The sequence below is a fragment of the Drosophila teissieri genome, chromosome 2L (genome assembly GCF_016746235.2).
Source record: "Drosophila teissieri strain GT53w chromosome 2L, Prin_Dtei_1.1, whole genome shotgun sequence".
Taxonomy (NCBI): domain Eukaryota; kingdom Metazoa; phylum Arthropoda; class Insecta; order Diptera; family Drosophilidae; genus Drosophila; species Drosophila teissieri.
The window spans coordinates 5,832,225-5,859,806 of record NC_053029.1 but is presented as its reverse complement, the minus strand read 5'-3'; the positions used below and the strand labels follow the sequence as shown (position 1 = coordinate 5,859,806).

Here is a 27,582-nt window from a genome sequence, read left to right as displayed (position 1 = left end):
TGTTGTCTTGCAACTCGCCCAAAGGGGTTGCACACTCGCCGCTGCCGCTGCCGCCGCCTTTGTGTTCGCTGGGCTTTTGTGCAGCAAGTCGGCCGGGTGTTTTAATGGGCGACAGGGTGCAGGATGCAGCTGAGTGCTTAACGCTTTATTTTCATTAACATTCCTAAGTTGCCTCTTCAGCGGCTTTAAGCTGTGCGACTGAGCGGCGCATGCGTCGAGGGCGCTGTTAGTGCACAGAGTCCTGCGACAGGACCTGCAAGCCCTAATGACTTGAAACCATACATACCATATACGTATATGGGCATATAAACATGTCGTATGCCTTCGCTAGCTCAGCAGACTTATGCGCTGAGACCTGCTGTAATTGAGTTCCATCAGCCATCGTCTTTTCACAAAGGTGAACCACCACCGGCATAGTAGATGGTGCCATTCCCACACCCGCACTTAAATTATTAAAGTATCTGTCGACAAGGAAAGGGTAGGAGCTTTTATCGATTTGCATTGTTGCACGGAAAGGACAATACCCGATTTTATAAAATAAATTGATAAATTGTATTTTACAGAAGGCTATTACTGATATGATACTTTATTCGTGGACAATAATTATACAATTTAATAAGGATTATTTAAGGATAAAAAGATAGCAATCATATATAATCTTTATAATAATTCGTTTAATATTCCATGGTTTTTCTCTCTGTGTGGGCCACGTTTGCGGTTGCCAAACACAGACACTTACAAAGAGAGGATGCTGTGAAAGGTGGGTCGACATCCCCGGATATTATTGTTACCAATTGACAATATGCATTACCAGAACTCCAAGGTTGGGGTTGAAAGCTCAAACATATGGTGGCTGCGCTGGGAAGGGAAGCTTTCCATTTCCAGTGGAACGTATGGGGGTGGTGGAATCGCCATTGGAAGCCAGCGCTATCGATACGAAAGCACCCCAATCAGCTGATAAGGAAAGCTCCATGTTGCTGGGGGTGAAAAAGCTGTGCGAAGAGGGTTTCCCAGTTTTCCGAACTACTTCCATTGGTTTACATTTTGCCAGCCAGCGTGTATTTGTCACAAAATCCGGAGAAAACCGAGCAAAAACTGAAAATAATCAGTAAAATAATGGAAAAGCAGAGAAGGTTCACAAAGTGATTACATTTGCGTGCTCAAGTGTAAATTGAAGAAACGCGTGCTGTGGTTGCTTTTAAATTTTTCGCAGCCCGAAGAAAGGCCAAAAATCAATAGGCGTGTTAAATTTGTAAACACGGCAAGCCCTCGGACCAGCCTCTTTCGGTTTCTTGGCCACTCCAACCCCCAAGCCCCAATCCCCCCGTGAACTTCAGACCGCCAGCTGCCCGAAGAGAAAGGGCCCAGTCGTGATCGAAAAACCGCAAAAATAACCATTAGCCATCGAAATGATTGCCAACTTGGCGTTGCCCTTCCTGCTGATGATCGCGGAAGCAGCAGCCACCGCGGAGCAGGTGGAGTACCTGGAGTACCTGCAATCTTCGCCGGCGCAGCACCGACTCAGCAAGCGCATGGATCTGGAGGTGTGCATAGGTGAGGCTTACTTCATTACCCACATCCATCTGGATGGCTGGTAATTACTTGTAGTTCGAATCTTTTGTTTGTGCGTCTATGGCCATAATAACACCATAATCATTTGACCATTTACGAACTGTTGGAGTTTCTTTTGACCACTGCCAACAGGTCACTTCGACGTGCATAAGAACACCATAATCCGGACGGGCGAGTCCCAGGCGATTGGAGGCAAGTACCTGCAGGGCATCGAGTTGGACACCATCGAGGAGTGCGAAAGGCTGTGCTGCGAGACGGACGCCTGCGATGTGTACATCTTCGAGCGGAAGGCGGGTGGCTATTGCTACCTCTTCGAGTGCGGTCCTCCGGAGGATTTCCGCTGCAAGTTCACCAGGCACGCCAACTACACGAGTGCCGTGCTGAATCCCCAGCCCAAGCCCGTCGGCGAGTTGGTGACCACTCCGCGTCCGCAGTTGCCCCACATACCCAGCAACAATGTGTCGCAGCAGGAATGGGAGCTGAGCAACCTGAAGCTGAAGCCGGAAGCGCGCGACAAGCCCACAGTTTCCACCGCCGCTGTGGTGGCTCCCACATCGGGAACGGGTGTGGGTCTGGCTCTGGGAGTGGGCCAGTCGCCAGTATACCAAGCTCAAGGTGGTGAGTTGTGGCCGTGTTTTCAATACCTTGTACTTCATACGAAGCGAGGGTATATGCGACTGAAGAAAATATAGATATAAAAGAAAATATATAGACATTATTTGTAACTGAAAACTAAATCAATCTAAAACTAAAGTCTCAGTTTCTAATATAAAGCAGAGAATTTATATCTATTGTAATTAATATTCTTCTTTTATATACTTTTGTTATATTTTTATAAAATGTTCTAAACTATTTAAAGAACTATTTTGAAAATCTAAGAATATGATTACCTGGTATTTTTGATTGTTCCCCTCTTTCCATTTAACATGCAACTAACGCAACCACTTTCAGTTCCCACTGCGCATTGTGGACGCTTCCAGTTCACCTGCCACTCCGGCGAGTGCATCGCGGTCTACAACGCCTGCGATGGAATACCCCAGTGCGAGGATGGGAGCGACGAGGGACCGGAAGTGAGTTGCACTTTCACCTCCAGCCACACACACACACACTCCCTCAACCGTTAATTGCTAACCCCAATTTCAGTGCAACACCGTGCTGTCGACGGCCACAAAACCGGGCACTACCGGCAGCAATTTGGAGCCCATGGTGAAGCCCATGGGGCAGCAGTATGTGCCCGTGCAGAACGTGCAACAGCCGCAGCAGGTCGTGGCCCAGCAGATACAGCAGCAGCAACAGCAGCAGCAACAACAGCAACAGCCGCAGCAGCAACCACAGCACATCATTGTTTTGGGTCCACCACCGCCACCGCCGTCTCCACCGCCCATGGTGAACAATCGGGAAGATGCCGCCGCCTGGGCCAACCGCAAGATGATTGCCGAAGGGCAGCAGCAGCAGCCACTGCCACAGCAGCAACTGCAACAGCAGCAGCAACTGCAACAGCAACAGCAACAGCAACAGCAGCAGCAACAGTCATCGCAGCCAAAGGCGGAGATCATAAGCACGGGTAAGAATAGATAAAGGGGAGTATGAGAATATTGTTAATATTAGAAGTTTGATTATTCCAAAAGATTTTATGATCAATAATAGTACAAAGATTAGAAAACGGGACATTCGGAGCTTTAATGTGCGATATAGATCCCAATTGGTGGCATCTAACTAATCCATAGAATCTTCAATGCTAATGATCCAAGTTTGGCTATCAGCTGCTGCACATGAGCATTATACATTTATACATATAAGAATTTTATTGTTTTCATTTTATTTCTCACACCCAAGTAAGCCCATCCTCACAAGCAAAGCTGCTGCAGCACTGCGCCTGCTGCATTAAGTTGTTAATTAAAGTCGATTGAATGTCCAGCACCAATTAGGTATAGCAAGCGAGTCAGGCCCGCGAAACTAAGAATTGAGTAAATATTTATGAGCGAAGGGAATGGCGAATGATCCCCGGACATTAGCACACAAATGGCCGGCACAGCACACGCAATGATCCCACTGCCAGGGCCACTTGGCCACCGCTACACCACTACTTGTCCCCTTGTTCCGGCGTCTTTTTTCTGCTGGGAAAATCGCAAATAGCCCATCAGTTTTCATTGTGTGCAATGGGAGCTGCCGTCGCTCGAAATTGATTTACGGATGTTTGTGCGCTGTGCGTGCTGTGCCTCTTGTCTGGGCGTAATTAATTCAATTAGCTGTGCGTTAACCGGGAGACACACTTCAATGCTTCCTTGTGACGCCTCCACTTTCTTGCAGATGCGCAGAGCCACATATTCAGCCACAAAGGCGGCCTCCAGCTGCAGCAGCCGGCGAACGGACCGGGGCCACAGCCTCAGCCCCTCCAGGTTCCGGGTCAGATGGTGGGGGCAGCGCAGGTTCAGGTTCAGGGGCAATCTCCGCCGATCCAACTGCCCGGCTATGAGGCCAATCAGGCTGTGTATGGGATGTCACGCTCCGGAATCTACATGCCACAGCAGCAGGTCCAGCTCCAGGCTCCAGCTGGCCAGCAGCAGGGGCAAGCGGGTGTGGTGTGGCCGCAACAGGCTCCATTGGCACCGCAGCAACAGGCGCCGGTGCAGCAGCCACAGTCACTGATGCCGCAGCCATCTGGTCATGTCTATGCTGCTGCTCCGGCCATCCAATCTCCGGCAGCTGCGCAGCACGTCATGTTGCCCGTCCTGAATGCAGCGCCGGCATCCGGAAAAAATCAGGGCTCTGCGGCAGATGGGGACTACGATGATTACGACGAGGACACATACACAGAGGCACCAAAAAAGGTGAGATCTAATGAAGATGTATATTAGATGATCAATAACCAATCCATATCAATAAAAACTCACAGAAGCAGCACAAGCACAAGAAGGTCAAGACGAAGACGACCAAGGATCCCATTGAACTAGCCCTGGAGCAAAATAAGCTACAGTCGGATGGATCACTTCCAGCCCTGCCCGTTCCCGCTTCTCCAGTCCACGAGCAGTACAAGATGATCCACGACAACCTGGCGATGGAGTTCCGCGATCACGACGGTCACTCGGAGCGCCCTGGTGGGGCAGTCCTCTCGCTGACCCTGGGTCTGCTGGTGACCGCTGCTCTGGCCATTCTCATCGGTTGCAGGATGCGGACGGTGACCCGGAGGGCACGACGACTGGGCGGCAAGACGCCCTACTCGCAGGAGGCGGACTTCCTGGTGAACGGCATGTATCTCTAAGCCGGATGCCTGCGGATTAGGTTGGGGGCTTGCCAAGATTCGTTGTGTTGTTCCGCGTGTGTAATAAAAAACGTATTTTATATAAACAATGATATATCAAATAAAACTAAAACTTAAAGTAATCACTCAGTTTTACCTGCTGGCCGATTAAAGAGTCGAAATTATAATTTTATAATATTTTTTATTTAAGTTCCTTTCCATTCTCGTTTTCAGTTTTGTTTTGGTTACGAAAAAAACTTATAATTACTTTGTTACGAAATCTTGTTCTCAGTTTATTCAATGATGTGACATTGACTGGTTTAGTCATTAAAACTACAAAATAGTAGGAAGTTGGATTTTATTTATATTCTTGGTTTTTTCTCTTTATATATCAGCATTATACTCGTAATTGCCTTTGTTCAAAATAACAAATTTCGCTGTGGTGGAGCCCTTTTAATGTTCAAGTCTAAATCATTATTACTGAAAGGTTTTTGGCCAAAAACAAATTTCGAACGCTTAAAAATATCACATTAAAAAATTAAACCGAATCCGATTTTATATATAAATAACAGAAATTCATTTAATTTTGTTTTGGAATTTTGAATAGGTTGTCTTAAGTTTTGTATACATAGATTTATTTTCGTTTTTCGTTAACCACTTCATTTTAAGTCTTTTGTTGTTGAGAATTTTCCTTGCTGTGGCCAGTTTTTGAATGAAAATCATCTTTTACGAAGTTTACTGCCCTGACATTGGTTGCATTTATATTTACGCATTAAAATAGGCTTTTCTCTTTACTCGTTTAGCTCCATTTTCACTTAACACTGTACACATATAATGTAAACTAATTGTATTTATATTTATTATGCAGTTGAATAGTTTATAGTTTAATATGTCAATGTGCAATTTATGATGCAATTTTTCATCGAATGTGTTCCGCTCGTTACAATGTTTTCGGTTGCTAAGCGATCTAAAAACAAAACTAGTTTCCGAAAAATACAACTCAAGAAATCTCCAAATGTTTTTACAACTTCTGTATTAACGCGATATAAATATAGACTGAATTGGATCGACTGGCTGTTGGCGGTTGCTGTTCGTGTTACGGTAGTTGTTACTGTTAATTTATTAGTTATCGTATTTTAATATATATTTATAAAATAGACTTTCTCCGTTGCAAGATGCGAATTTTCGTTTCTGTTGTTGCAGTTTTCGGTTTGTGGTACATGTACGATGCCAGAACTTACGCATCATGTTGCGTACCTAAAAACGAAGACACATATTACTTAGTTGGTTGCCTCGGTTTTCTAGTGGCAACTTACCTTTTTGTCCAAAGACGCGCAATTCGATCGTGCTCCTCACGATTCTGCAAATATTGCGTGGCAATGCTGCCCACCAGCGGATCGGCTGTAATAGCATAAAATATATATTTATAAAATCATACTTATTACAGCGAAATCAAAGTACAGAAAGCGAGGCTTTCTTTGTAACTATAGGCCAACAAAGTCAATTACCTGGATTACAGTCTGTGAGCAGGGAGCAAATTGACAGCAAGACCTTTGATATGGTCAGCGCCGGCGACCAGTTGTCCTTGAGTATGTCCAGGCAAATGACGCCCTGGCTGTTGATGTTGCAGTGATAGATGCGCGTGCGGAACGTGACTTTGGGTGGCTTGAAGGGATACTCCGGCGAGAAGTGTATGTCGAGGAAGAAGACGCCGCCCTCGTAGACGGATCCGGGTGGTCCCAGAATGGTGGAGACCCACTCGTACAGGTTGTCGCCCTTGGGCCCGGCACTGCAGTTGGGCGGTGGGTCCAGTGTGATCTCGGCCAGCTCCTTCTGTATGCGCTTGGCCGAGGTGCCCAGCGCTTTGGATATCCTGGGCGTTGGTTTGGCGTCCTTGCGCGGCTCATCTCCGCCACCTGCATTGCTGCCGGAAGCTCCTCCGTTGGCGTTGCTGCCCCTGCCACCACGTGCCTGCGGCGTTCCGGCAGACGTCGGCTGGCTGGGATTGTTCACATTGTTGCTGGCCGTTGTGCTGGGTGCACTGGGCGCATTCGAGGTGGCACTGGAGGTGGCCACTTCGGCGGCACTGCCCGCTGCTGGGGTTGAAGACATTTTTGGTCTTGTTCCTTCGAACTGTAACGAGGAGATAAATGCATGGTTAGATTATGATTCCCATGAATTTGTACAGTAAGTTTTATAGTCAAGTGTGCCGAAAGTAAGTAAGGCTCACTAACTTCTTTAAAAATTAGGGGTTTCAAATAAACCTTCGACTATGAGCTTCTACAGATTTACTGGCTCAAAAGGGAACTTCATTAGAACACTGGTGAAATATTAAGCCAAAGCCTACGTTGATTCACTAAATTGTAGATTGGAATTTAGTTGTAAAGGGATTTGCATGGTCATTATTTGCGTGTACGTAAGGATGTGCTAGGTGTAAAAAGTTGGGCCAGTGGAGCCCGGCTATTATACGCAAATCCTGGCCGGGGTTTCCCCAGGGTCCTTGACCTGGTTTTCCACCCAGTTTGAGCCCCTTTACGATGACAGGGGTTTGCAGTTTTCGCACAAACGCACGCATTTCTATTGAGCAGCGGCAGCGGCCATTTTGGCAAACCCCCGACTGCAAAAAGTGGAATAGGCCAGGGATTCGCGTCGCGCTGCTGGCTGCTATTCCCGACCAGGATCTGGTGATAGCTGGACAACAGTTTGCCAAGCTAGTTGCGAAAGCATGTGCTGCATGCCGCAAAAAATCAATCAGCAGACATTTGCAAAATGCCGCCGCCGACAGCGGAGGATGATGATGATGATGATGGCGCTGCTTCCGCCGCCTGCAGCTCGATTGCACAATTTCGCGGAATTTGGACGCCGATTAGGTGGTGGTCTATCTTAGGACCAGCCCCTGATGCACTATACACACCTCACTATCGCAGTTTCTTTCACTTTTTTCTATCACAACACTTGCGAAAATGATTCGGCCTGTGTCGCCTGCTGCCCTCTCGCTCGCACTCTCGCGCACACGGCCTTCGCAGTGGGTGCACGGCTGTTCTGCTGGCGTCCTCGGTGGGTGGCAGTGTGGGCGCTCCAACTCCTCGGCGGTTCACTATTGCGATCGCTGTTATTTGGCTAAAATTACAGTTGGCAAATTACGAGGCGACGCAGAGCCGTCTTTATCTTTGTTAGAAACTCGATAATTTGTATGTTTGTAGCGAGCTATCGCTCCGGGTCCGTCTCTAGGTGCTCGCGCTGCCCGCTCATTCCCAGCGAGCTATCGATATTCGGCTTCTGGCAACATTCTTTGCCCTTTTCAGCCCTCTGGCAACTCAGCAGTTTTGACTCAGAAATGGTTTCAATAATAAAATTCGAATTTCTGATTACAGATAAACAAATTATTTGTAATTTTTAAGCCATGTATTCCAATTTTACTTCCCCACCTTCGGCTATTTAAGTGTAGCACACCAGATTTTATATTTTTCAATCTTTACTTTAAAGTTTAAACTAGTTTTGTATTTATAAAAAGTTTACAAATTTTAGGATTACTTTGTATCCGTATCTTCCGCTAGCGCCTTGCGTGATTTGAACACGCGCACCGTGTTATCAACACCACCGGAGACTATGTACTTGGGATTGGACCAGTCGATGTCCAGGACCTTTTCGCCGTGACCCAGAAGATCGTAAAGTGGGGCCTTGGGACTCCTGCAGTCCCACAGCTTGTTCTGGTTGTCATAAGCCCCGGACACAAATAGGAACTCCTCCGTGGTGGACCACATGACGGTCTGCACCCAGGCATTGTGTCCAAGGTAGGTATTCCGCACGATAGATCCCTCTGAAAGAGCAGAAATATATTGGTTAGGTGTATGTTCTTTGGTGATATTGGATAATCAGATCCTACGGTTTGTCCTGGGATCATAAAGCCGCAGATTCTTGTCCGCCGAAGCCGTCAGTATCAGGCGATTCAGCTTGGAGTAGCTCGCATCGAATATGGACTTGTTGGTGGATATTTCGGTCTTGATACCCTCAAGGCTGAGATCCCACACCTTGAGTGTGTGATCCCAACTGCCAGTTAGCAGAGTGGATGCATCCATCCACTGCACTGCGGATACGCTCTCACGATGTCCCTGCAGCGTAATTTTGGGGGTCTAAAAGAAATTATAGGGCTGAGTATAAACCTATTTATTAATGCGAAAGACTACTCACTCTCACACCGCTCTCCTTCATCCGCTTCGAGCTGCCCTCAACCGCATCCTCCACCTCTGCTGACCACACCTTTAACATCGTGTCCCAAGAGCCCGTGGCGAATCTCAGGCCATCCGGACTCACGCTGACACTATCGACGCCTCGCTCGTGACCCTTGCACACGGAGACGCACTCCACCGAGTTGGAGCCTACGTTCCACTGCCACAGCATAGCGGTCTGATCCTGCGAGGTGGATACAAAGCGTCCCGTCTCCTCGTCCAGCGATATCCAGTCCACCGCCTTGATGGGCGCCGTGTGACCGGAAATAGTGAGAATGTGCTTGCCCTTGTTGGTCCACAGATTCAGGGTGTTGTCGTAGCAGCCGGATAGGATCCACTTTCCATTGGCCTTCACCGCTGACACCCAGTCGTCGTGCAGCAGACAATCCTGGGGCTCTGGCGCCGGAAACCGCTCCACGTACTCGATCTCTATGGCGTCCTCGAAACTGATTGCCTTCTCGCGCAGGTGATCGCATAGCCGGCCGCGCAAGTACTCATCAAATACCAGAAAGTCAAAGTCAGTGTCGGACGAGCCATCTTGTTGGCGCAGAAGTGCGTTCACGAATGTGTTTAGCTCCACGGTAGTGACAGTTCCATCGATGGCGTACGGCACATCTGGCACGGCATAGCTGGAATAGGGTATCTTGATTATAATTGTATATTATGAGAGATTCTAGATGGACACCCACTGCTCCTGTTTGGTTTTCAGGTGCACCTGCACCTGCCCCTCGCCGTTTTCCACATCCATCTCCTGGCCCACGTGCGTTTTTTTTTAGCCTGCGGATTGGGGTGTTCCCGCGTGTGTATACGACGGTTATGACTTAACTCCTGTAGGTGTGACAAGCTGTTGACCTTTTAACTAGAGGTTCTTCTTTCGGGAGATCGTTGTGTTAAATAATATTAAAAAGAAGCGTGTTTTCAAACGAACGATGGTAAATGCAACAAATACACGCAAATGCACTAAAAAAGGCCGAAGCGCATGCCGGAATAAAACTTATCGCATGCTATCGCTGTGCATTTATCGAAATGCTTTATCGGCTTGTTATCAACCGTTACATCCAAGTGGAATTTTCAAATTCAAATTTTTGTTCCTTCGCTGAAACTATTCATTATAAATTATATATTTGTCGCTTCATTGTAAGTAAATACTTAAATACTTAAAAGATAAAAATACATTATAATGGTGAGTAAGCCCATTTATATTTTGTTTCCACATCACAGTATTCCACACCACAGTATTCCACATCAAATGACAAATCAAATAACAAATTCGAAAACACCCTGATTGCATCGCCATTGTTTTTTGTTTTTCTTTTTTATTACAAAAAAATATTAGCACTTACAGAGATACGAGTCGATTCGCAATACTGATAATTAAATATTTTTTTGCAAGCAAATCAGGCGCAGATGATTTGCTGTAATATAGCAACTAGCTCCTTCTCTTTCTTTAGCTCGTCTTACGCAAAATGGAAAAATAAGAAACGAAAAAAAAGTAACCAGCCGTGGCGGCAATTTGTAAATGACTCTTCAATCTTCAAAGACTGGTAATTGTTAATTTTTTACGTACAGGCTATTAATATGAACCAGATAGCACCTGAAAGACCACTTTGCGGCCGAGTGTTCACTGGAAGGTTAAATGCCACTTGACATTTCTGAAGTGGCGCTTAACCTTCGCATTAAAATTGGACAAATGCCCAAGAAAATATTTCCAATAAAAAATGTATTTACCTTAATGGGTCGATGGGGATGTTAAGCTGGAAGTAATAACACTCTTTTCGGTATTATTTTTTTTCTTTTGCTGCAAAACGTTGGCTGCCAATGCGGCCGCACGAAAACCAGAAACGAAGCGAAATGAAAGAGCTGAAGCTTTCCAGATTTTCGGGGCTTCCAGCGGCGCCGCTCAGCTCAGCTCAGCTTATAAAATGGGCATTGCGCCTGCGCAGCCGAAACATTACAACAAACGCCGCGCGCAAGGTAAGACCATAAGCAAGTCCGAGTTGGGCGCCACTGAATCCGGGAATCTCTTGCAGTTGAATCCCCCCGAGAAACCACACACAAAATGAAAGTGTTCGCGCTGTGTTCGATGCTCGCCCTGCTCCTGGCTGGCGCCCAATCCCTGCCCCAGAATCGCGAGGGCGCCGCCTACACGAACGAGGCGATCCGGCAGGCGCAGCAGACGCTGCTCATCCCCAAGGATGCCCAGATCCAGAATGTGCAGGAGGGCATCGAGCTGGGCGCCTACGAGCAGATCCCCGGCAACCAGCGCATCAATCTCTTCGAGATCCTCGGCGACCAGGTGCCCTCCGAGGTGATAAACAACCTGCAGTCCCAGGTCGACCAGATCGGTCGCAACTAAGTCGTAGGACCATCTCCCTGGTTAGCTCATTGCATCACTGCATTTCGCCCTCATTGTTAAGTTTCTCAGTAATAAAACGAAAACATTACACGTATTTAAACGAAGCGTTTATTTATCACAAAACAAAAAAAGATATATATTAAAAAAACCGAAAAGGTATAGAAAGCGAAAGTGATCCTCCCCGAAAACCTGTTGGCTCCTCCGCAAACTCTCGATCGAATCGAGTGATTAATGGGACTCTTTGCGGCTTTTTCCTAACGATCCGATCTACGGTGACTTTCTCCTCGCTGATCCCGCTGCGCATACGAATTAACAATAAAAGTCGGCTCATTACTATCGCATGGCATGGTATCCTATCCTCAACCTTGTTACGTAACTCGGGGATGGAGTCGGTGGTCGGTGGTCGGTGGTAACCCGAGTGGTTGCCCCGCCGGCAACTTTTGTGCTGCGGTGGTCGTGATGCAACAGTTGTCGTCGTGATTGTTTTCCTCCGATTTTTTCATTTTGTATCTTTATGCCTTTTGCTGGGCTTCGGTTTGTTTATTTAATTTCTGGTAATTGCCGCCACATGCACTTGCATGTGTAATGAGTTGTACGTGAAAGGGGCGTGGCATGCCCGCAGGTACAGAGGTGCTGCTTGCATAACATCTGGGTGGGACCGAAGATCGTAGGGTCTTTTTAGGGCCTACTACCCCAATTTTGCAGCATTTATGGGATAATGCATATCTACATATGTGAATAACAAATCAAGTGTGATATGAACCACTTAACAGGTTTATTGATATTTTTCTAGGGGGAAAAACTAACTCCAAATTACAAAAAAGTATTTTATTTACTTTTTTCTACCTGATCCATTCATTAATTCAAAGCAGTAATACTTTAATAAAGTTAACTGGTATCCATTACTCTTTAAAACATCAATGTTGTGTGTTTAGAATTACCTCATTTTTATTTCGTAGTTCATACATTGTAAATGAGCTTCAATCTAAATTTACGCTAGTTTAAGTATTTCCATAATGTAGTTTAATTATCTCAAAAAATCTGTATGTATGTGTGTGTGTGAGTGATAGTGTGCATGATCATCGCCTAAATAAATTATGTTTATATAGGTAATTATTTATTATATGTACTAACTAAAGAATGACTGCGTTTTTATTTTGACACTTTTCTCGAGCTTTCGAACTCCATTCAAGGATAATCCTTCGATGTGATCATCGACTCAATGTCAAAGTAAAATTAGTTTAAATCGTATATAAATAATGGTTAAAGTAGGAGTAAATTGCTTTAAATTAAAACTTTGCCATATTCAGTCTAAACTTAAAAGCTTTTCAATTCAAAGAGGACTACACAGTTGGCCATTGCATTAAATCATTTCTCAATTCATTTTCATTCGTTATGAAATAAATTACATATTAAATAAAATCATGATGGGGGATAAAACAAGTTAAATAATTTCCTTCCTTCGCTTATGTTGCGTCTTATTCGATGATTTCCAAATGTGGGCAATGATTGTTGATTTTGTTTTCGGTGCACTTAGCTCAATAGGTATAAATTAGAAATATAACTAAGCAATATGGATTGCCAGATAATGGAAACATTATGGAAACGTTATTGCATTTGGGGAGCCCAGCTTTGCTAATCATACATTCGTTAATGATTACGTTCGTAAGGTTGATAAATTCAAAGGTCGTTCATGCAGTCTATGGAAATGATAATGAAATCTTCTTCCCCTTTTTTCTGTCTACTTAAACCTAACACTCTGCCACTCCGCCATATGCCACTCTGCTCACTTGAATGCTTGGATATTCGCTGCCTTCCAAGCCACTTGGCCCTATGGTGTCTGTATGTACAATAAAAGGGTTAGATCTTCCAAGTAAACCCGCTCCAGCCGGCGATGCTCAGTAGATCCGCTGCAGGTATAGACGCCCCAATGGCAGGGCCCGCTCCACAAAGCTCTTCTCGGCCCTCGCCGACGATTTGTCCAGGGCACTGGTCCTGGCCACCGTTTCCTGGCTCTCGTCCAGCTTCAGGCTCTCGGCATCGGCCTTGGGATCCACACCACCCACCTGGCCCGCTCCCGCTCCCGAGCCCAGCTCATCGATCTCCAGCGTGGACACCGAATTGGTTTTGGGGGTTATGGGCTCCCTGACCTCTCCGCTGCCCAGCTCCACCTCCTCGCCCTGAGCGATCTTCTCCAGCTGCAGATCGCTGCCGTTCTGGATGCGTGTCTCCCCGGATATGTCCTCGCCGCTGTACATCAGCAGTGGCACCAGCGAGCTCTTCTCGTGAATGGATGAGCCGGACGCCATCATTTCCTCGGTGGTGGAGGACTTGTCCTGGTAGAGATCGATGTCGCCGCCACCACTTCCACTGCCACTGCCATCCAGGCTTGTATCGGCCGTCAGTTTCACATGCCTGTGGTGGTCCACCTCGAAGGGACTGGGTATGCTGCGAGGCTCATCCTTCTCGGACTCGGCTATGTCCTCCAGCTCGACGAGCGGAAAGTTCACGTCGCGCAGACTGAAGTCGTCCTCGGGCAGCGAGGGATAGGCTGGATTGGATTCCACCTGGGGCACATCGTCATCCACGTCCATGTGATGCGTGGAGCTCGCAGGCGGCATCTCACTGCTTACGCCGACGAAGTCGGAGCTGCTCTCCACATCTGACTTGGTGGAGTTTGGGCTGTTCACGGTTTGGATGGTGGGTGCGGTTTCGCTGGGCTTTGGTGGTGCATCCGTTGTCACTTTGACCACTGTTCCAGGTCCCTCGGTGGTGGATATGATGTGGTAAATGTTGTCACTGCCCGCCGTATCTGGTTCAAGTTCCGCATCGGGCGACTCCACCAGCGAGTCCCTGAAGCCATTCTGCACGAATATGGGCAGGGCCGAGTCCTCGTAGTTCTTGGTGCTCTGCGAGGATCCCTCGGTGGTGTACTCCCGCTTGATGTTCACCTTGCTGGGATCACTGCCGGCCAGCGGTTGCAGCCCGTCGGCGTTGTAGGTGACCAGCGGCTTCACCTGTTGCTCCACGATGATGCTGCTGCTCGGCGCGAGGGGCCTTTCGATGTAGCCCACCGAGGCGATGAGCTTTAAGCTCTCGGTGCCGCCTGGAAGTGCTTTCTGGTTGCCGTCTTGGCTGGCCATTGGTGTTGCTGTGGAGTCCGTTGGTGTTGCTGCCGTCGCCGGCGATGTTGCTGCTGCAGCAGTGCTGCTGCCAGCCGGTGCTGCTGCTGCTGTTGTTGCTGCTGCTGCTGCTCCCGCTGATCCTGCTAATCCCGCTAATCCCGCGGCTCCAGTGGCTCCTGCAGTGGTGCTGTCCATTGAGCTTCTAGTTACTGGTGGTGCCGGTCCCTCGGTGGTGAGCATCAGATTGCTCTGCTTTCTGGTCGGAATCGATGGCTTGGCCCTGTTGTCGTCGGTGATGCGGATCTCCGTTGGCTTGGTGATCTCCTTGATGGTGATGTTCCAGTTGAATCCAGCCGGCTGAGCCAGTGCCAATGGCTTCGCTGTGGAGGTGGTGGAGCTGCTCACGGGCTCGCTGGCCAGCGGCGGATTATTATCAAGAACTGTGGGTTTTGAGAGAAAACAATTTGAGTAAGTGACCACTGATTGATTGATTGATCCACTCGCTCCATTGGCAAACTCACTTGGACAATTGTCGTACTGCGGACAACAGCGACCGGGCACGTACTTGGGCATGCAGTCATCACGCCGGTAACAGGTCACCGGGCTGCAAACAATCTCGCCGCCTGCAACAAATGGAGTGTGTTTAGGCAAAGGTCGAAAATGCTATGGAAATATGGCAGAAAGAGGGTGTGAAGCGGCCGTCCAATATGGGCTACACTAACAAAAAAACATTGAAGCTCTTAGGTGCCAAAAAGTACGTATGAACTGACCCGAAAATATCACTTTATATAAAATATATAACTAAGAAAATGCGGACTATTTCTTTTTACATTTTAAACTATACATTTTAAAAGAATAATTATTAACTTTGATTTCCAAAAATGTATTTACCTATCTCTAATATTTATAGCTCTTCAATTGGTAGGAAAACAGAAAAATTTGTAATATCCAATCAATTTATTTATTTAATCCAACATATGTACTATTTTTAACAAGATCCCAGCAATGCTGTGCTCTTTAGGCAGAGCATTTTGGATGATTCTACCCCAGAAGTGTATGTTTTAAAATAAAGCTGCATTAATTAGGATACGGAATTATACGAGGCCAGGCAATAAAACTCTCCACACCCAAAGATGTCCCTATAATTAGCCAAAGTTCCCCGCTAATTGGCAGACAGCTGGATGCACTCACCTTTGCAGTAGCACACGGTGCACGGCGTGTCCGGGGCAACCAATTTATCACCATTGGCATAAGTTTTGCCATCCTTTTCGCAATCTGGAAAGGAGCGCAGAGGAGATTTGCATAAATGCATCCGAAATGGCTTCCATGCTGCATGCTGCATGCTGCTCTGCCATGCCATGCCATGGAGATTCGCTCACTTACCGCATTTATAATCGGGGCAGCAGTGGCCAGTGCGCTGGATGGCACGACAGCTAGTTTGGTATTGGCAACGGGTCGCGGATTCGGCCACCCAAAGTCCATCCTGCAGGCATTGGCCTATAAACAATTTGAATAGAGTGCGACGTCGCGGCGCATTGTTTGCCGTTTAGTTTTGGGTGTGGGTGGCGGTATGGGATTAGTTTTTGGCTCTTACCCTGCGGCTGCTGCTGCTCCGGGGAGGCCGAGGATGGGGATACGGTTGGGGCTGGGGCTGGGGATTCCGTGGAGCTGTGGAATCCGCCTACGCTTCCGCCACTGGAGCTGCTCACCGGGATGCTCGGCGTGACCGCGACCGTGACGACTGCGGAGGATGCACTGCTGCTTTCTATGGTGGGCACTGCAAGAGAGGAGAGAACACGAGTTTGAAATGCGAGTAGATAGAAAGTCAACAAAGGCCATTGAACAGAATGCTGCACTGGGCCAAAAAAAGGTGGGGCAATCCAGAAGTGCCATAGAAGGCTTAAAATATGTTGCATATAAGCTTGTAGTCCCCAAAATCTATAAATTCAGAAACGCCCACATTCTTGATAGTTACGAAGGTAAAAGGATTTCACCTGTATACCAAACATGTCCTTTTTCAGCTAGTTCGCTTGACCCGAGGCAAGCAAACACAGGTGTGTTGAGATTACCAAAGTTTTGGCAGCTTTATTAAGTGTTTTTCTAGCTTGAAGTATGAAATTTGAACAAGAAATTAGGCCTAGAAATAATTTTTATTTACATAAGAATGCTTTTTAACTATCTTGAATATTTATATAGAGCGTAGAGAATTGCAACCTTGTTGAGACTGTGAAATCAATAGAATTCTATTCACTCTTTCAATAGACCTTTTTATTTTATGTGAGCAAAGCGTAAACAGATAAAAACGTATCTTTATTATGTTTTGAAGGAATAAATATTGTTATTTATGATTTTAAAATATTATTGACAGGCAATAAGGGTGACACTATAAGTTAATGAAAAATTGTCATATTTGTTACATTGTTTTCTGGTTTCCACGAGTATTTCCTTTTAGTTCACTTTAATTCTAGAGAAATGCCCGAGCAGATTATTAACAAAAACTGTGCTCCACTTTGTGCACAGCTATCGGGATCTCCCTTTAATGAAACGAAAATGCAAATGGCCTCATGCCTTAATTTACAAATGTAATTGGATTATGTTGCTCTCTGATTTTTGTAGAGTGTATCCAGGAGCGAAAAGGCAGGAGAAATGCGAGTGGGTGAGGTGGGGTGGGGTGAGGTGATGGGCAGTTGCCCTTTGCCCCCAGACACTGGGTACATATTTGAATGAATGACATTTTGATAACAGTTGTTTGTTGTTCCTGTTGCTGGTTCTGCTGCTTCTGCTGCTGCTTCTGCTGTTGGCCAAGGTAAAATGCTATCAAAATACGGCAAAGTTAAATGAGTTTAGTTTTAGTTTGGCTTTTTTGTTTGCCCAGTTTGAGGCGACTCCCAATTGGGAAACCAAAAGCGAAACGAAGTGGAGCACAAGATGGAGTGGCATCCGCTTTGTCTACGCCCGTTGATTGTCCAGTTGGCGTATAATTCCGATTGACAAGCCTTGTGCTACCCTTGTACAACTTCCATTTGCCACCTCAAACTTGCCTCAAATTGTCCAACTTAAAGGCTTCGCTGCTGGCGCCGCACAATCTCTCTTGAGCTCGGTTCATGTCATTTGGCATGAAAAATGATTAAATATGTTCGGGCATTAATCATACGCCCAGTGGTCCAGTTTTATTATGTCTGTTTCGGCCATCCTTTATTTTGAGTCCTTAAATGCGACCCACGTATCCCTTTGCGTACATCCCACGCCAAATTGTTTTCCTAGCGCTCATTAAGGGAACTGCATATGCTGCTCCCCTTCCTTTGGCGCAAAAAGGGTGGAAAGTGTTTACATTTATTTCGGTGCCCAACTGGGGGCAGTGAACTCCGCAGCTCGCTGCTAAATTTTAAAGTGACTCGATAGTTAAACCACCTTTGGTTTCAACCATCATTCTGAGCTTGGTGAGTGATCTCTTCATATTATTTCTAAGATTATAAATCGCACCAACTCCTGGTTGCAGCCAAGAGCTCAGCAGCTGTGCACCACATCATCGCAGTGGCAGTTTTCCCCGCTCCTCGCACTTAGCTAAGTATGCTGAAATCATCTCTGCCGTCTGCTACTTTCATTTAGCCCCTTTAAGCACTTTGGCTTGTTGCACGTTATGCAAGGCAGAGAATCAGAATCGGAATCATAATCAGACTCAGACCCAGAAATAGAAACAGAAACGAGACAGACACACATGTACCTGAAACCCGAAACGCTGCAATTAGTTGAACAGCTTCCCGTTTTGCGCTCTGTTTTCATTGTGGAACGCAGCGCTAATTCCGCGACTTGCCATTGTCTCTGGGTCTCTGGCACTATTCAGCGTTTTCTTTTTCCTTTTTTCTATTTTTTCTATTTTTCCAGCATTTTGTGTGCTTGCAGTGATTTTTGGCTGGCCAACACGTTTCAAATGAGCAAAATGATTATGCACATAATGTGGAGCAGTCGCTGGGACGGCTGACATTTGTCTGGGACTCGGGTGACACGATTCGGTCAGATTACGTATACGCCACCGAGGAGATCTTGTTTTAGATTTACTTTGCCAGCTTCCTCGCTGCTGTCGCTGCTGTGCAAGTGCTTAAATTCTGTAAGCCGCTGAATTATTTTTGTTTTTTTTGTGTTGCCTTTATCTTTCTTTCTTTTTGTTTGTCGCGGACGAGTGACAATAAATTGCTGGCTGTGAAATTGCATTGTAAATTAGGTTTTGATTGTTTTCCGCAAGGCAGGAAAGTTATTATGCAAATGCCTGTAAATGTGACGCGATTTGCCGCTGCAATGGCGCTGCTGATTCATACCCATAAATGTCATTGATTCTAAATTAATGTTGTTTTTATTTTGTCGTGATAAATGATAAGCACAGCTCTCAGCCAATTGTTATAAACAAGCTGGCAAACAAGCGAAATGCCGGCTAAGAAGCACAGCCTAGAATGGCTTTCAGTGCCAGGGGCGTTGGTATGGGGGATTTTGAAGGGGGTTTCGCAGGCTGGTGGATATCCACTGTAGGCTGGATTTTATCAGCTAAATATCCATTAAAAACAACGCGAGTTGGAGCACAAATTTTTGACAGCCTGCCCCGGGGAACCACACCACTGAACCGCACTATTAATAATACTTAGCACCATTGATAAATACGAGCGGCTATAAACGCCTATATAAACCAAACGCCGAAACCAACAGCAATAACAAATCATCCCGGGAAAGTCGAGCCGAGGACCGTGGAAATGGCGGAAAATTGTCTGGCCCGCCGTCGCCTACACTTCATAAACTACTCAACTTCAGCGCCGGCCAGAAAATATTTTCCATCATTATTACATTTCCAGCAAGTGGCTTTCCCGGCGCTATCCGCACCTCGCTTTTCCGCCGCATTTTCCTCCCCCCAGCAAAATTTCCGCCGAGCGTTTAAATCGTTGCGGCGTTCGGATTCATCTGGTCGCTCCTTCAGTTTTCCTAAGCAGTTTGCGGTTAGTTAGACAGAGGAAAATGTGCTAGTTTGACATGACTTCTGCTCAGTCGAACGCAATAAAGAAATTCCTGGCCCATGAATTGTGAGTGTAATTGCAATTTTATCGGGGCTAAGTTGTGCGAGGCTGCGAGCCATGGAACAATCGGGTTGCCAAAGGGACACAGCTTCAATATGAATTATGAAACAGGCATTAGTGAAACAGCAGGGGAACTTATAATGGCATAACATAATATTTGTTTAAGTTGATTCTAAAACTCTTAGGAAATATGTAAAGAATCAATACAATAGTACTTTTAATGAACTGGAATGACAGGCGATTGCTGAATTGAAGAAATAGGAGTGTATTAGCAATCCGATCTCTGCATGCATGTCAAACGAAACTCAAAATTGGTAACAAGAACATGCCGTCATGCTTATAGACATGATGCTGTAGTATATACTCATATACCGCTGATAATTCCATTGTCTCCATGGGGAATTTCAACGGAAGCCGAGAAACCAGCGGCGCGTAAGTCAGGCAGTTGTGAATGCGATTTCAAATTGACGCTTAAATGGCATTCAAAACGAAAGCAAAAACAATGCAAAACAATCAAAATACGGCGGATGGACGGGTGGACGGGTGGACGGATTGACAGACGGGACAAATGACAACAAATGAGCTTTTCGAGTGTTCTCAGCCCGCTGTTGCACTTGTCATCATTCTGGACAAAGATGATGGATGACGAGGTGGGCCAAAATTGGCGACGCCAGGCGAGTGGCAGACACTTTTTGTCTCGAAATCCACAGAAAAACACACAACTCATCGTGCAACAAGCAAAAAACCTAAGAAAACAAATTATACGCTTTAATGGCAGGTGATATGCGCGAAGCGAAATAAGCTGGCTGATAAAAAAAGGTGGATTGGAATTCATATGGCAGAGTGAACAAAGTTCGAATTGGCCACAGTTGCCATTATGACGGAATCAATCAAAACTTTAACGAGATTTAAAGAAAATGTTCCGGTACTTAAGGAAACCATTTAAATTGCCCAATTTGCATAGCCATTAAACATAAAAGCCAAATTGAATTACTTTATAGAGCTAAAAGTATTAGTTTCATATAATAAACTATTAGGTCATATAAACGATTTTCTTTCAGAAACATTAGTATGCTTGGCAAGCTATAAGAGGGAGGAATATAAAGCAGTAACTTGGCAATTGCATCACTTTCCTTACAAAGCGATTATTTTTAATGGCTTAAGAAAACATCAACTTACAAAACACACTTTTATCTAGTATAATTATCACACACTGCACTGCCATGCAAAGGGCTTGACAAATTATCGAATTATCAGCGCAGCCGTGCGAAATGCCACAGCAATCACTTGAGTGTTAACTCAAACAGTTTGGCACAGTGAAAATTCAAATTGAAATTGGCATTAGTGCCCGGAATTTGCATGTTGGCCACAGTAGCCGTGTGCCCAGTTCCAATCCCTGAGAGTAATCCCCCTTACGCTGTCACCACATCGATGTCCATGGGCAATTTAAATTAATAATGGCATAACCCCGGCACGCCCACCATTCCGGCTGTCATTAGTCGCATTATCCCTCCAGCCCATGGCCAAGATCTGGGCACTTTTGGATCTGGACCCATGGAGATGATACCCTCTGTCAGCCTCACGTGCCCATCCGCCCAAATTGCAGCAATTTGAGTAATCACATGTGGGCATGTGGGTTGGCAGGTTGGCAGGTGGGCAGGTGGGCTGCTTATTGGCAGATACATTTCACGGCGAAATTATATTGCAGCGAGCGATTTATTTCAGTAATCAAATGCAATGCCAATAATTACGCCATTGTACGCGAGTTCATCCGAAATTATTGCTTTCATCTGCGGCTGGAAACTGGTTTTAAAAAAGTCCAAATAAAGTCATAAGATCATTGTTTGAATGAGTGATTTGATTCCAAGTGAAATATTCTAATGAATTGTTTAAATGGGATTAAATTCATGCTGCTTTATATTAAAATGTTGTATGCAGAGCACAGAAGTTGATACTTTCAATAACTATTTATTAATCATACGCCATGTTGGCCATGTGAGTCCTTGGTGGAGTGGTGGCCAACAGTAAGGTGGTAAGCTCTTTTCAATTTACCCCGAGTTGTCATTAGCAGCACTCTTTCTTTTGCCACGGGGGAAGAGCTCTGCAGATCGGCGTTAAAGTGTAACACTCCATAAAACAGATGCCTCGCCGGGACGTGACCACAATATAATTACCCGCAGCGAGACGAAAGACGAGCGCGCGCCACTTGTTGGCCAGCGTCTCTTGGCTTTTGGCTCTTCAAAAGCTAATTTACATGCCGGCTTGGCCCTTCGCTCTAGGCCAAACCAAACCAAACTAAAAACAAAAAAAAAAGCCAAACAGAAAAGGGAAAAAAACCACTGAGACAAACCAGCTCGGACTGAAAGTAAAAGTTTTTAACACTTTTCATTTTAGAAGCTGCTGCTCTCCGCCGCTCGACACGTGTGAGTTTTGGTTTTGGTTTTGGCCTTTGTCTGTGTGTGTCTTTTGGCCTCTGTTTGCTTTTCGCATTAGGCCAAAAGAGGATGATGTTCGGGGCCCATTATCAAGTGGCAGCTGTTGGCAGCAGCACGTTGGCATTTGGCTTTTGGATTTTGGCTTTTGTAATTGGTCGATCGCCGGCAACGGGCGGGTTACAGCATTGGTATGTGTTACATGTTTGGCTTGTTTCTGGCTTTCTTGGCCACTCTTCAATTGGCTTATTTTGATAAGATCTTAGCGCTGTTATGTGAGGCGTTTCACTTTCTGGGTCATATTTGCTTCGTTTAATTGATACAACTTGTTGGAAACCGATATAATAGATATTTCAGAAATCAGGTGAAATATTGTTACAATGGTATTTTAAATAGGTACATCTAGTAAAAACTTTTATCTGACTCTCTGCATTTAAGTGCCTTAATTTGCATTTCCTTCAACTGAGCTACCTTAAATTTACTTGGACAGACCAGCCAATTATTGCGATGGATTCATAGCCACATGGCCATAAGCATCGTATTCCTTCCGAATTCCGGAGCTCTCCGTCCAAAACCCTATGAAAACAGCAACAGTTTCGGTGTGCCCACTGGTCATGAGAAGGGCAAACAACACTGAAAAACCGAAACACACAAACACACAATTACACAAACAGGGAATCCGCAAACTCATCCAACAACCACATGCCGAGTCAGTTAGTTCCACTCCGGGGTGGTCGAATTTCTGGTCTTGGCCAGATTTTGCCCAGCGAGGCGTGCTTATGACCACTTAAAGCCGCTTTAAGCTCCCCCGAAAAATATGTGCCATCGTCACCGGCATCATACAGCATCGCAGTTCATATTGGGGCTTTTCCTGCGAACTCCAACTTCCTTGGGGACTAATTTTCCGATTTCACACACAATTTTACATCGACAGGCAGCAGCAGCAGCAGCAGCGATGGGGGAAACTTCACATCGAGTCGCTTGTAAGTTTTCCCAGATTTGCTGCTGTTAACCATTTGACCTGGGCCAAACCGAAGTCAAACCGAAGTGGAAGCTCCTGTTTCACAGCACTCACAGCATTGTTGTCCTTACAGGACCCTTTTCCCCTGTGTTATTAAGCTTATTGCTGCATCTAGAGCACGTATTATGACAGTTAGTTGGGGGTGGAAGGCAAAGTTTGTACATATTTGTGGCCAGTATGCTGATTGTTTGCACACTTTAAGTGACAAAAGGCAAACTGGCTACAGCTACGGCATTCCTTCACTTCATATGCTCTTTAAAGTGCATTATTGGGATTTGAGTAAATGTTTGCGTATAATCCTTAATATGAACTATCCCTTTCACTTGAGACAATAAACCAATAAGAGGACCCGCAATAAAGCTGATTTTCCGCTTCCGAACCTGGCTGCAAACAAGGATAAACTTAGTTACGATCCAGTTCGAATAATTTCCGCCAAAGTTATGGGCGAAACTTTATAGAATTACCTGGAGGACTTGGAAGGAAATGCCAGGCACGCGTTGAACCAGATCTGTTCTTAGCCCGTTTGCATATGCCAAGGGTATACACTCATTTTTATTGCCAGACGTGACTACAACGCTTTCGGCATAGTTATGCTGCTCGAACTTTAAATTACAAAAATACACTTTTTCGGCATCAAATCCCAGTGGCACACAACCAAGTGTTTGCATTGAAAATCTATGGAAAATACAAACGGATAAATATTGGCCTTTCGGTTTCTGGTGGGGGGCGCAAAAGTTTTTTTCTAGGATTAAGCCACGTAAATGCTTGAATAATGTGAACAGATTTAACTTTTGCCATTGTGCAAAACTTTTCCAGCGGGCTGATGAAGTTGAGGAAGGTCGTTTTTTTCCTTTTGCAGACAGGTTAATAAAATGGCAAATTGAATGCGCCACCGTCGAACCGATAAGCTGATAACAGCTGGGGACCTGATAACGATGATCATAATGTATCCGTTTTACCTTTCAAGTGTCTGGTTCTTTTTTAGGTTCGATTTTTTTCTGGTTTTCTTCTGGCCTTTGTGGGACTTCTTTCCTTTTGACCAAAGGCGACAATTTGTTGGCATTTTTTACGACTGCCAAGTGGCGTTAAATTAACGGGGCGGAGAAAGTGGCCGTGGGCCGGAAAGGAAAGGAAAGGTGAAAGCATCTGCTTTTGACCCGCATTTTATTTTATGCCGTTTTGATTTTTCCTTTTCGTTTCCGCTCCTTTTTTCAGTTCTGTTGTCGTAAGACTCCATTAAACAATTCAATTAAGCCGCGAGGGGCAGCTGTTGTCTTTAAAATGTCAAGCTGGACATAATGCGGGCAGGAAAAGGGGGCACTCGGTATGTCCACATCCCTGCCCGGTTGGCTGAATTAAAACATTTTATGTAAATTTTAACGCTACTTTCCACTGAGTTTTTCTCGCATTTTATTTGCCGACCTCCGCTCTCCGATGGCTTTTACTGCTTTGGCGAACGCTTAAAGTATTTACTTTTATTTAAATGGTTAAAACGAAAACAAGAAACTCCGCAATTAAAAACGGAAACGCCTAAAAGCTGGCAACTGTAAAAAAGAATCTGACAAAAAATCAAGAGGAGCAGCAACGGAAATTAAAATATTTCCGGTTTGCTGAAGTATTTTCTCTTTTTTTTTCGCCTACTACGGAAAAGGTTGCATCTGCCAGACTTGGGTCATTGTAATGCTAATTGAAGTTGAATCGTTTTTGGAGGCAAATTGGTGGAAGTTGAAGAGTCCTTCGTTGACCATAATAATTTATGTAGTGTGAATAAAAGGGTGCTCTCCCTGAAGCCAAAAAAGAAGCTTCAAAGTGTGTTACTTTAAAGTATCTCAGTTGTATTAATCATTATAAAAAATGTATAGGCATGATGCTTATCGCCGCTTATTGATGATTCTCGATCTAGAACTTAGCAATATGGCTGATGGCTTTCGCAGTGCCATTGCATATAAATGTCAGATAAATAGTTTCCCGCTTGGGGGCGTGGCCATCAGCCATAAAATTGCAGTGGCGCGACCAACGTTGCGTATACGCAACGCCGAGAAGACAGAAGACAAACTCGAGACGCAGATGGGTGGGTGATGCAGGCGGATGATGGCGTTGAGGAGGCAACTTGGCTAACAAAGTTATGACAAGGATTTATGAAGTATGCATTAAAAATGAGCAGCTATTTGCTGTTTTGCAGTTCAAGTGTGGCTCAGAATTTGCCTAAAGCTTTAAGCCAATGTCCCAAAAAGAAGGCCAAATAAAAATCTCGGTCTCTCCTTGAAGACGTTTGCCATTCCCACGCAGTTGAAACAAAACATTGTCGTGTGCATGTTTGCCTGTTTGTTTGTTTGCATGTTTGCCTGTTTGCCAGTTGCCGGGTGTTTGCCGTGCGTCCCGTTTGTTTGCATACAAATTCTTCAGACGCCGCCGCATTTGTTTGTTTGTCGAGGCAACAGGCAACAGGCAACTGACAACTGCCAAAGGAGTTGTCTCCTGGGTCGGATCTTTGCCTGTCCCTCGGCTACGTGCCACCTTAACTGTGCATATAAAAATTCGCATATAAATCAGCGACACATGCACATACACTACTCGCTTCGCCCAGTGCCATGCCATCTGTAAACATATCGTTATTTATCCATTTACCCCGTTCCACGTGACAGACACCCACCCCAGGATGGAGGGACACGGAGTGGGGTTTTCACTGTAACAATATGTGGGCTTGGCCGGCTGTTCGGGATGCAAGTTAATAGGAGGAACATGATGTGGTTGCGGTGCTCAGACTTCTTCTCCACCGGCGACAAACGAGGAGGCTGGTCCAGAGTCAATCAATTCCGAAGGAATTGTTTTAATTCAGGCGAGCATTTTGCTAGGGAAATGTTTTCAGCACAAATAAACAAGGTTGCTGGAGAAAGAGGTATGTTTTGGTTGCTCGGTTAGCACAATGTTTTCTTCAACTCTAAATAAATAACAACACAAAACCTTTGTTGGAAATTCATAGAAGGCGTGTTTAAGGTAGTTGTGCATTTAAATTTTCCTTATCTCGCTGAATGCTTCTGTTTAATATTTCATTCCGACTAAGCTATTCGACGAAGTCTTTTATTCCCACGCCGAAAGTATTAACAAAGCTCTTTTCTGCGTACTCCGCATGAATATAAATCCAGTTCCTTAGTTTTATCCTCTTCGCGCTCAACGGTGCTCATTATCAACGGCAGTGGAGGTAGAGTGGAAAATATATATTTTTATATACACATGATGAGCTCGATTTTCTTTTCATTTTCATTTTCATTTTCGTAATAGCGCTCTGACAATTTTCATGTGAACTGGCGACGATTTTTCACCGTCACTTTGCGGTGAGCAGTAGCAGGAGCAGGAGCAGGATGCAAGGAGCAGGATGCAAGGACCTTCTGCTCGACATTTGGGGCTTTCGGGTTTTGGGGAAACTATCCTCGCCGACTGCAAGGATTTCCCCACACAACAAGAGCTGGGCAGGAACTTAAGCCGGAAACAGGAAAAGCAACGTATCCAGCTTCTCTTACTTTTCGCCAACCTCTTCTTTGTACGTGACGTCTTTCTCTCGAGACGTCACTAGATTTATTGTATGCAAGTTATGTGTGTGTCTGTGTGTGTATCTGTGTGTGTATCTGAGTGTGCCTGCACAAGTGTGTGGGTGCTGTTTGCACTTGTGTAGGTGTAAATATGCAAATCGGTTTTTTGCGACACGCTGACGACTTTTTCACAGCAACTGAAATGTGCTTAAAATTTGCAAAATTGTAGTTCATTTTTATATTCCATCGAATAGTGTCCTTTTTTTCTGCTTTTCTGTTTGCTTCCCCTTTTCACCTTGACAATTGTCCTGGGGCCAGGACAATGTGCTGCACACGGAATACAAACAGGGTTATTTTCCCTCCCACGTCTACGTTTGATTTGGCTTCACCAGATTTTCCCAAATGCATCCATTTCTCATCGGTTTTCATGTCTTTTGTTTGCATTTCGGTTGATTCTGCCTCTTGATGGGAGTTTGAGTGCCATTTTTCGCTTTATTTTCGGTTTTCCGTTTATTGTCCCAAATTGTTGCCAGCTTCGTAAAATGGCAGTTAAAAAGAATCAGGCATTTCTGTGACCGCTTATCCTTTGTACTCTTTTTTCTGCTGGGTACTTCTGGCCTCACTCAACTAAGTAAACCAAGTGGGTTTTATGATTTTATTCCGATTTTTCATGATTTTACAAGCTTTTTTAATTAATTTATTATTTTTATTTTTTATCTTTTTACTTTACTAGTAGTAAATTCATTTCTAACATTTTTTTTTTTTCCTTTTATAAATTCCATTTCTAGCGATTTAAACCCTTGCTTTGCGACTTAATTGAAAATTAAAAAGGTGCACATAAAAAATTAAAATTAATTTCGTGCCGTTTGACCAGAAACCATTCGACCTTATTGTTAGGCCAAACGCTTCTCGGATTTACTGGCTCTACACCCACACGCTTAATTCGCTGGATGAAGTGGGCAAATTCTGCACTGGCCATTTAACTTTTAAGCAGGCCTGATTAAAAAAAGCGCATA

General features: G+C 45.1%; 5 protein-coding genes across 10 annotated transcripts in view; 2 read left to right on the top strand and 3 right to left on the bottom strand.

The window, feature by feature from the left end:
- Positions 1-1,010: 1,010 nt before the first annotated feature.
- LOC122620743 (AF4/FMR2 family member lilli) lies at positions 1,011-4,900 on the top strand. Its single transcript, XM_043798351.1, has 6 exons — positions 1,011-1,554; positions 1,705-2,190; positions 2,524-2,642; positions 2,716-3,136; positions 3,883-4,403; positions 4,469-4,900. The coding sequence occupies exons 1-6, from the start codon at positions 1,410-1,412 to the stop codon at positions 4,832-4,834; spliced, it is 2,058 nt and encodes a 685-aa protein (XP_043654286.1). The 5' UTR covers positions 1,011-1,409; the 3' UTR covers positions 4,835-4,900.
- Positions 4,901-5,890: 990 nt separating this feature from the next.
- On the bottom strand, positions 5,891-8,014 carry LOC122620761 (ubiquitin-conjugating enzyme E2-24 kDa). Of its 2 annotated transcripts, none has more exons than XM_043798372.1 (4): positions 7,728-8,014; positions 6,322-6,946; positions 6,130-6,214; positions 5,891-6,070 (listed from the first exon to the last, which is right to left on the bottom strand). In XM_043798372.1, the coding sequence occupies exons 2-4, from the start codon at positions 6,923-6,925 to the stop codon at positions 6,058-6,060; spliced, it is 702 nt and encodes a 233-aa protein (XP_043654307.1). In that variant the 5' UTR covers positions 6,926-6,946; positions 7,728-8,014; the 3' UTR covers positions 5,891-6,057. The 2 variants fall into 2 exon arrangements, with proteins under 2 accessions (XP_043654307.1, XP_043654316.1); XM_043798381.1 differs by lacking the exon at positions 7,728-8,014 and adding an exon at positions 7,048-7,192.
- Positions 8,015-8,270: 256 nt separating this feature from the next.
- Positions 8,271-10,007, bottom strand: LOC122620752 (ribosome biogenesis protein WDR12 homolog). Its single transcript, XM_043798361.1, has 4 exons — positions 9,732-10,007; positions 9,005-9,671; positions 8,700-8,946; positions 8,271-8,633 (listed from the first exon to the last, which is right to left on the bottom strand). Exons 1-4 carry the CDS (start codon positions 9,788-9,790, stop codon positions 8,344-8,346), a joined length of 1,263 nt encoding a protein of 420 aa, XP_043654296.1. The 5' UTR covers positions 9,791-10,007; the 3' UTR covers positions 8,271-8,343.
- A 999-nt stretch (positions 10,008-11,006) lies between these two features.
- On the top strand, positions 11,007-11,423 carry LOC122626545. Its single transcript, XM_043806841.1, has 2 exons — positions 11,007-11,016; positions 11,073-11,423. The coding sequence occupies exon 2, from the start codon at positions 11,102-11,104 to the stop codon at positions 11,396-11,398; it is 297 nt and encodes a 98-aa protein (XP_043662776.1). The 5' UTR covers positions 11,007-11,016; positions 11,073-11,101; the 3' UTR covers positions 11,399-11,423.
- A 901-nt stretch (positions 11,424-12,324) lies between these two features.
- The window catches only part of LOC122626474 (mucin-19), a 30,979-nt gene continuing 15,721 nt past the window's right edge, over positions 12,325-27,582 (bottom strand). For all 5 annotated transcript variants that reach the window (XM_043806777.1, XM_043806753.1, XM_043806760.1 and 2 more), the window contains 5 exons: positions 16,118-16,300; positions 15,907-16,020; positions 15,715-15,798; positions 15,045-15,146; positions 12,325-14,963 (listed from right to left, as the gene is read on the bottom strand). In XM_043806777.1, coding sequence (XP_043662712.1) covers positions 13,297-14,963; positions 15,045-15,146; positions 15,715-15,798; positions 15,907-16,020; positions 16,118-16,300 — 2,150 coding nt within the window. In that variant the 3' untranslated portion in view covers positions 12,325-13,296. The remainder of the gene's footprint in view (positions 14,964-15,044; positions 15,147-15,714; positions 15,799-15,906; positions 16,021-16,117; positions 16,301-27,582) is intronic.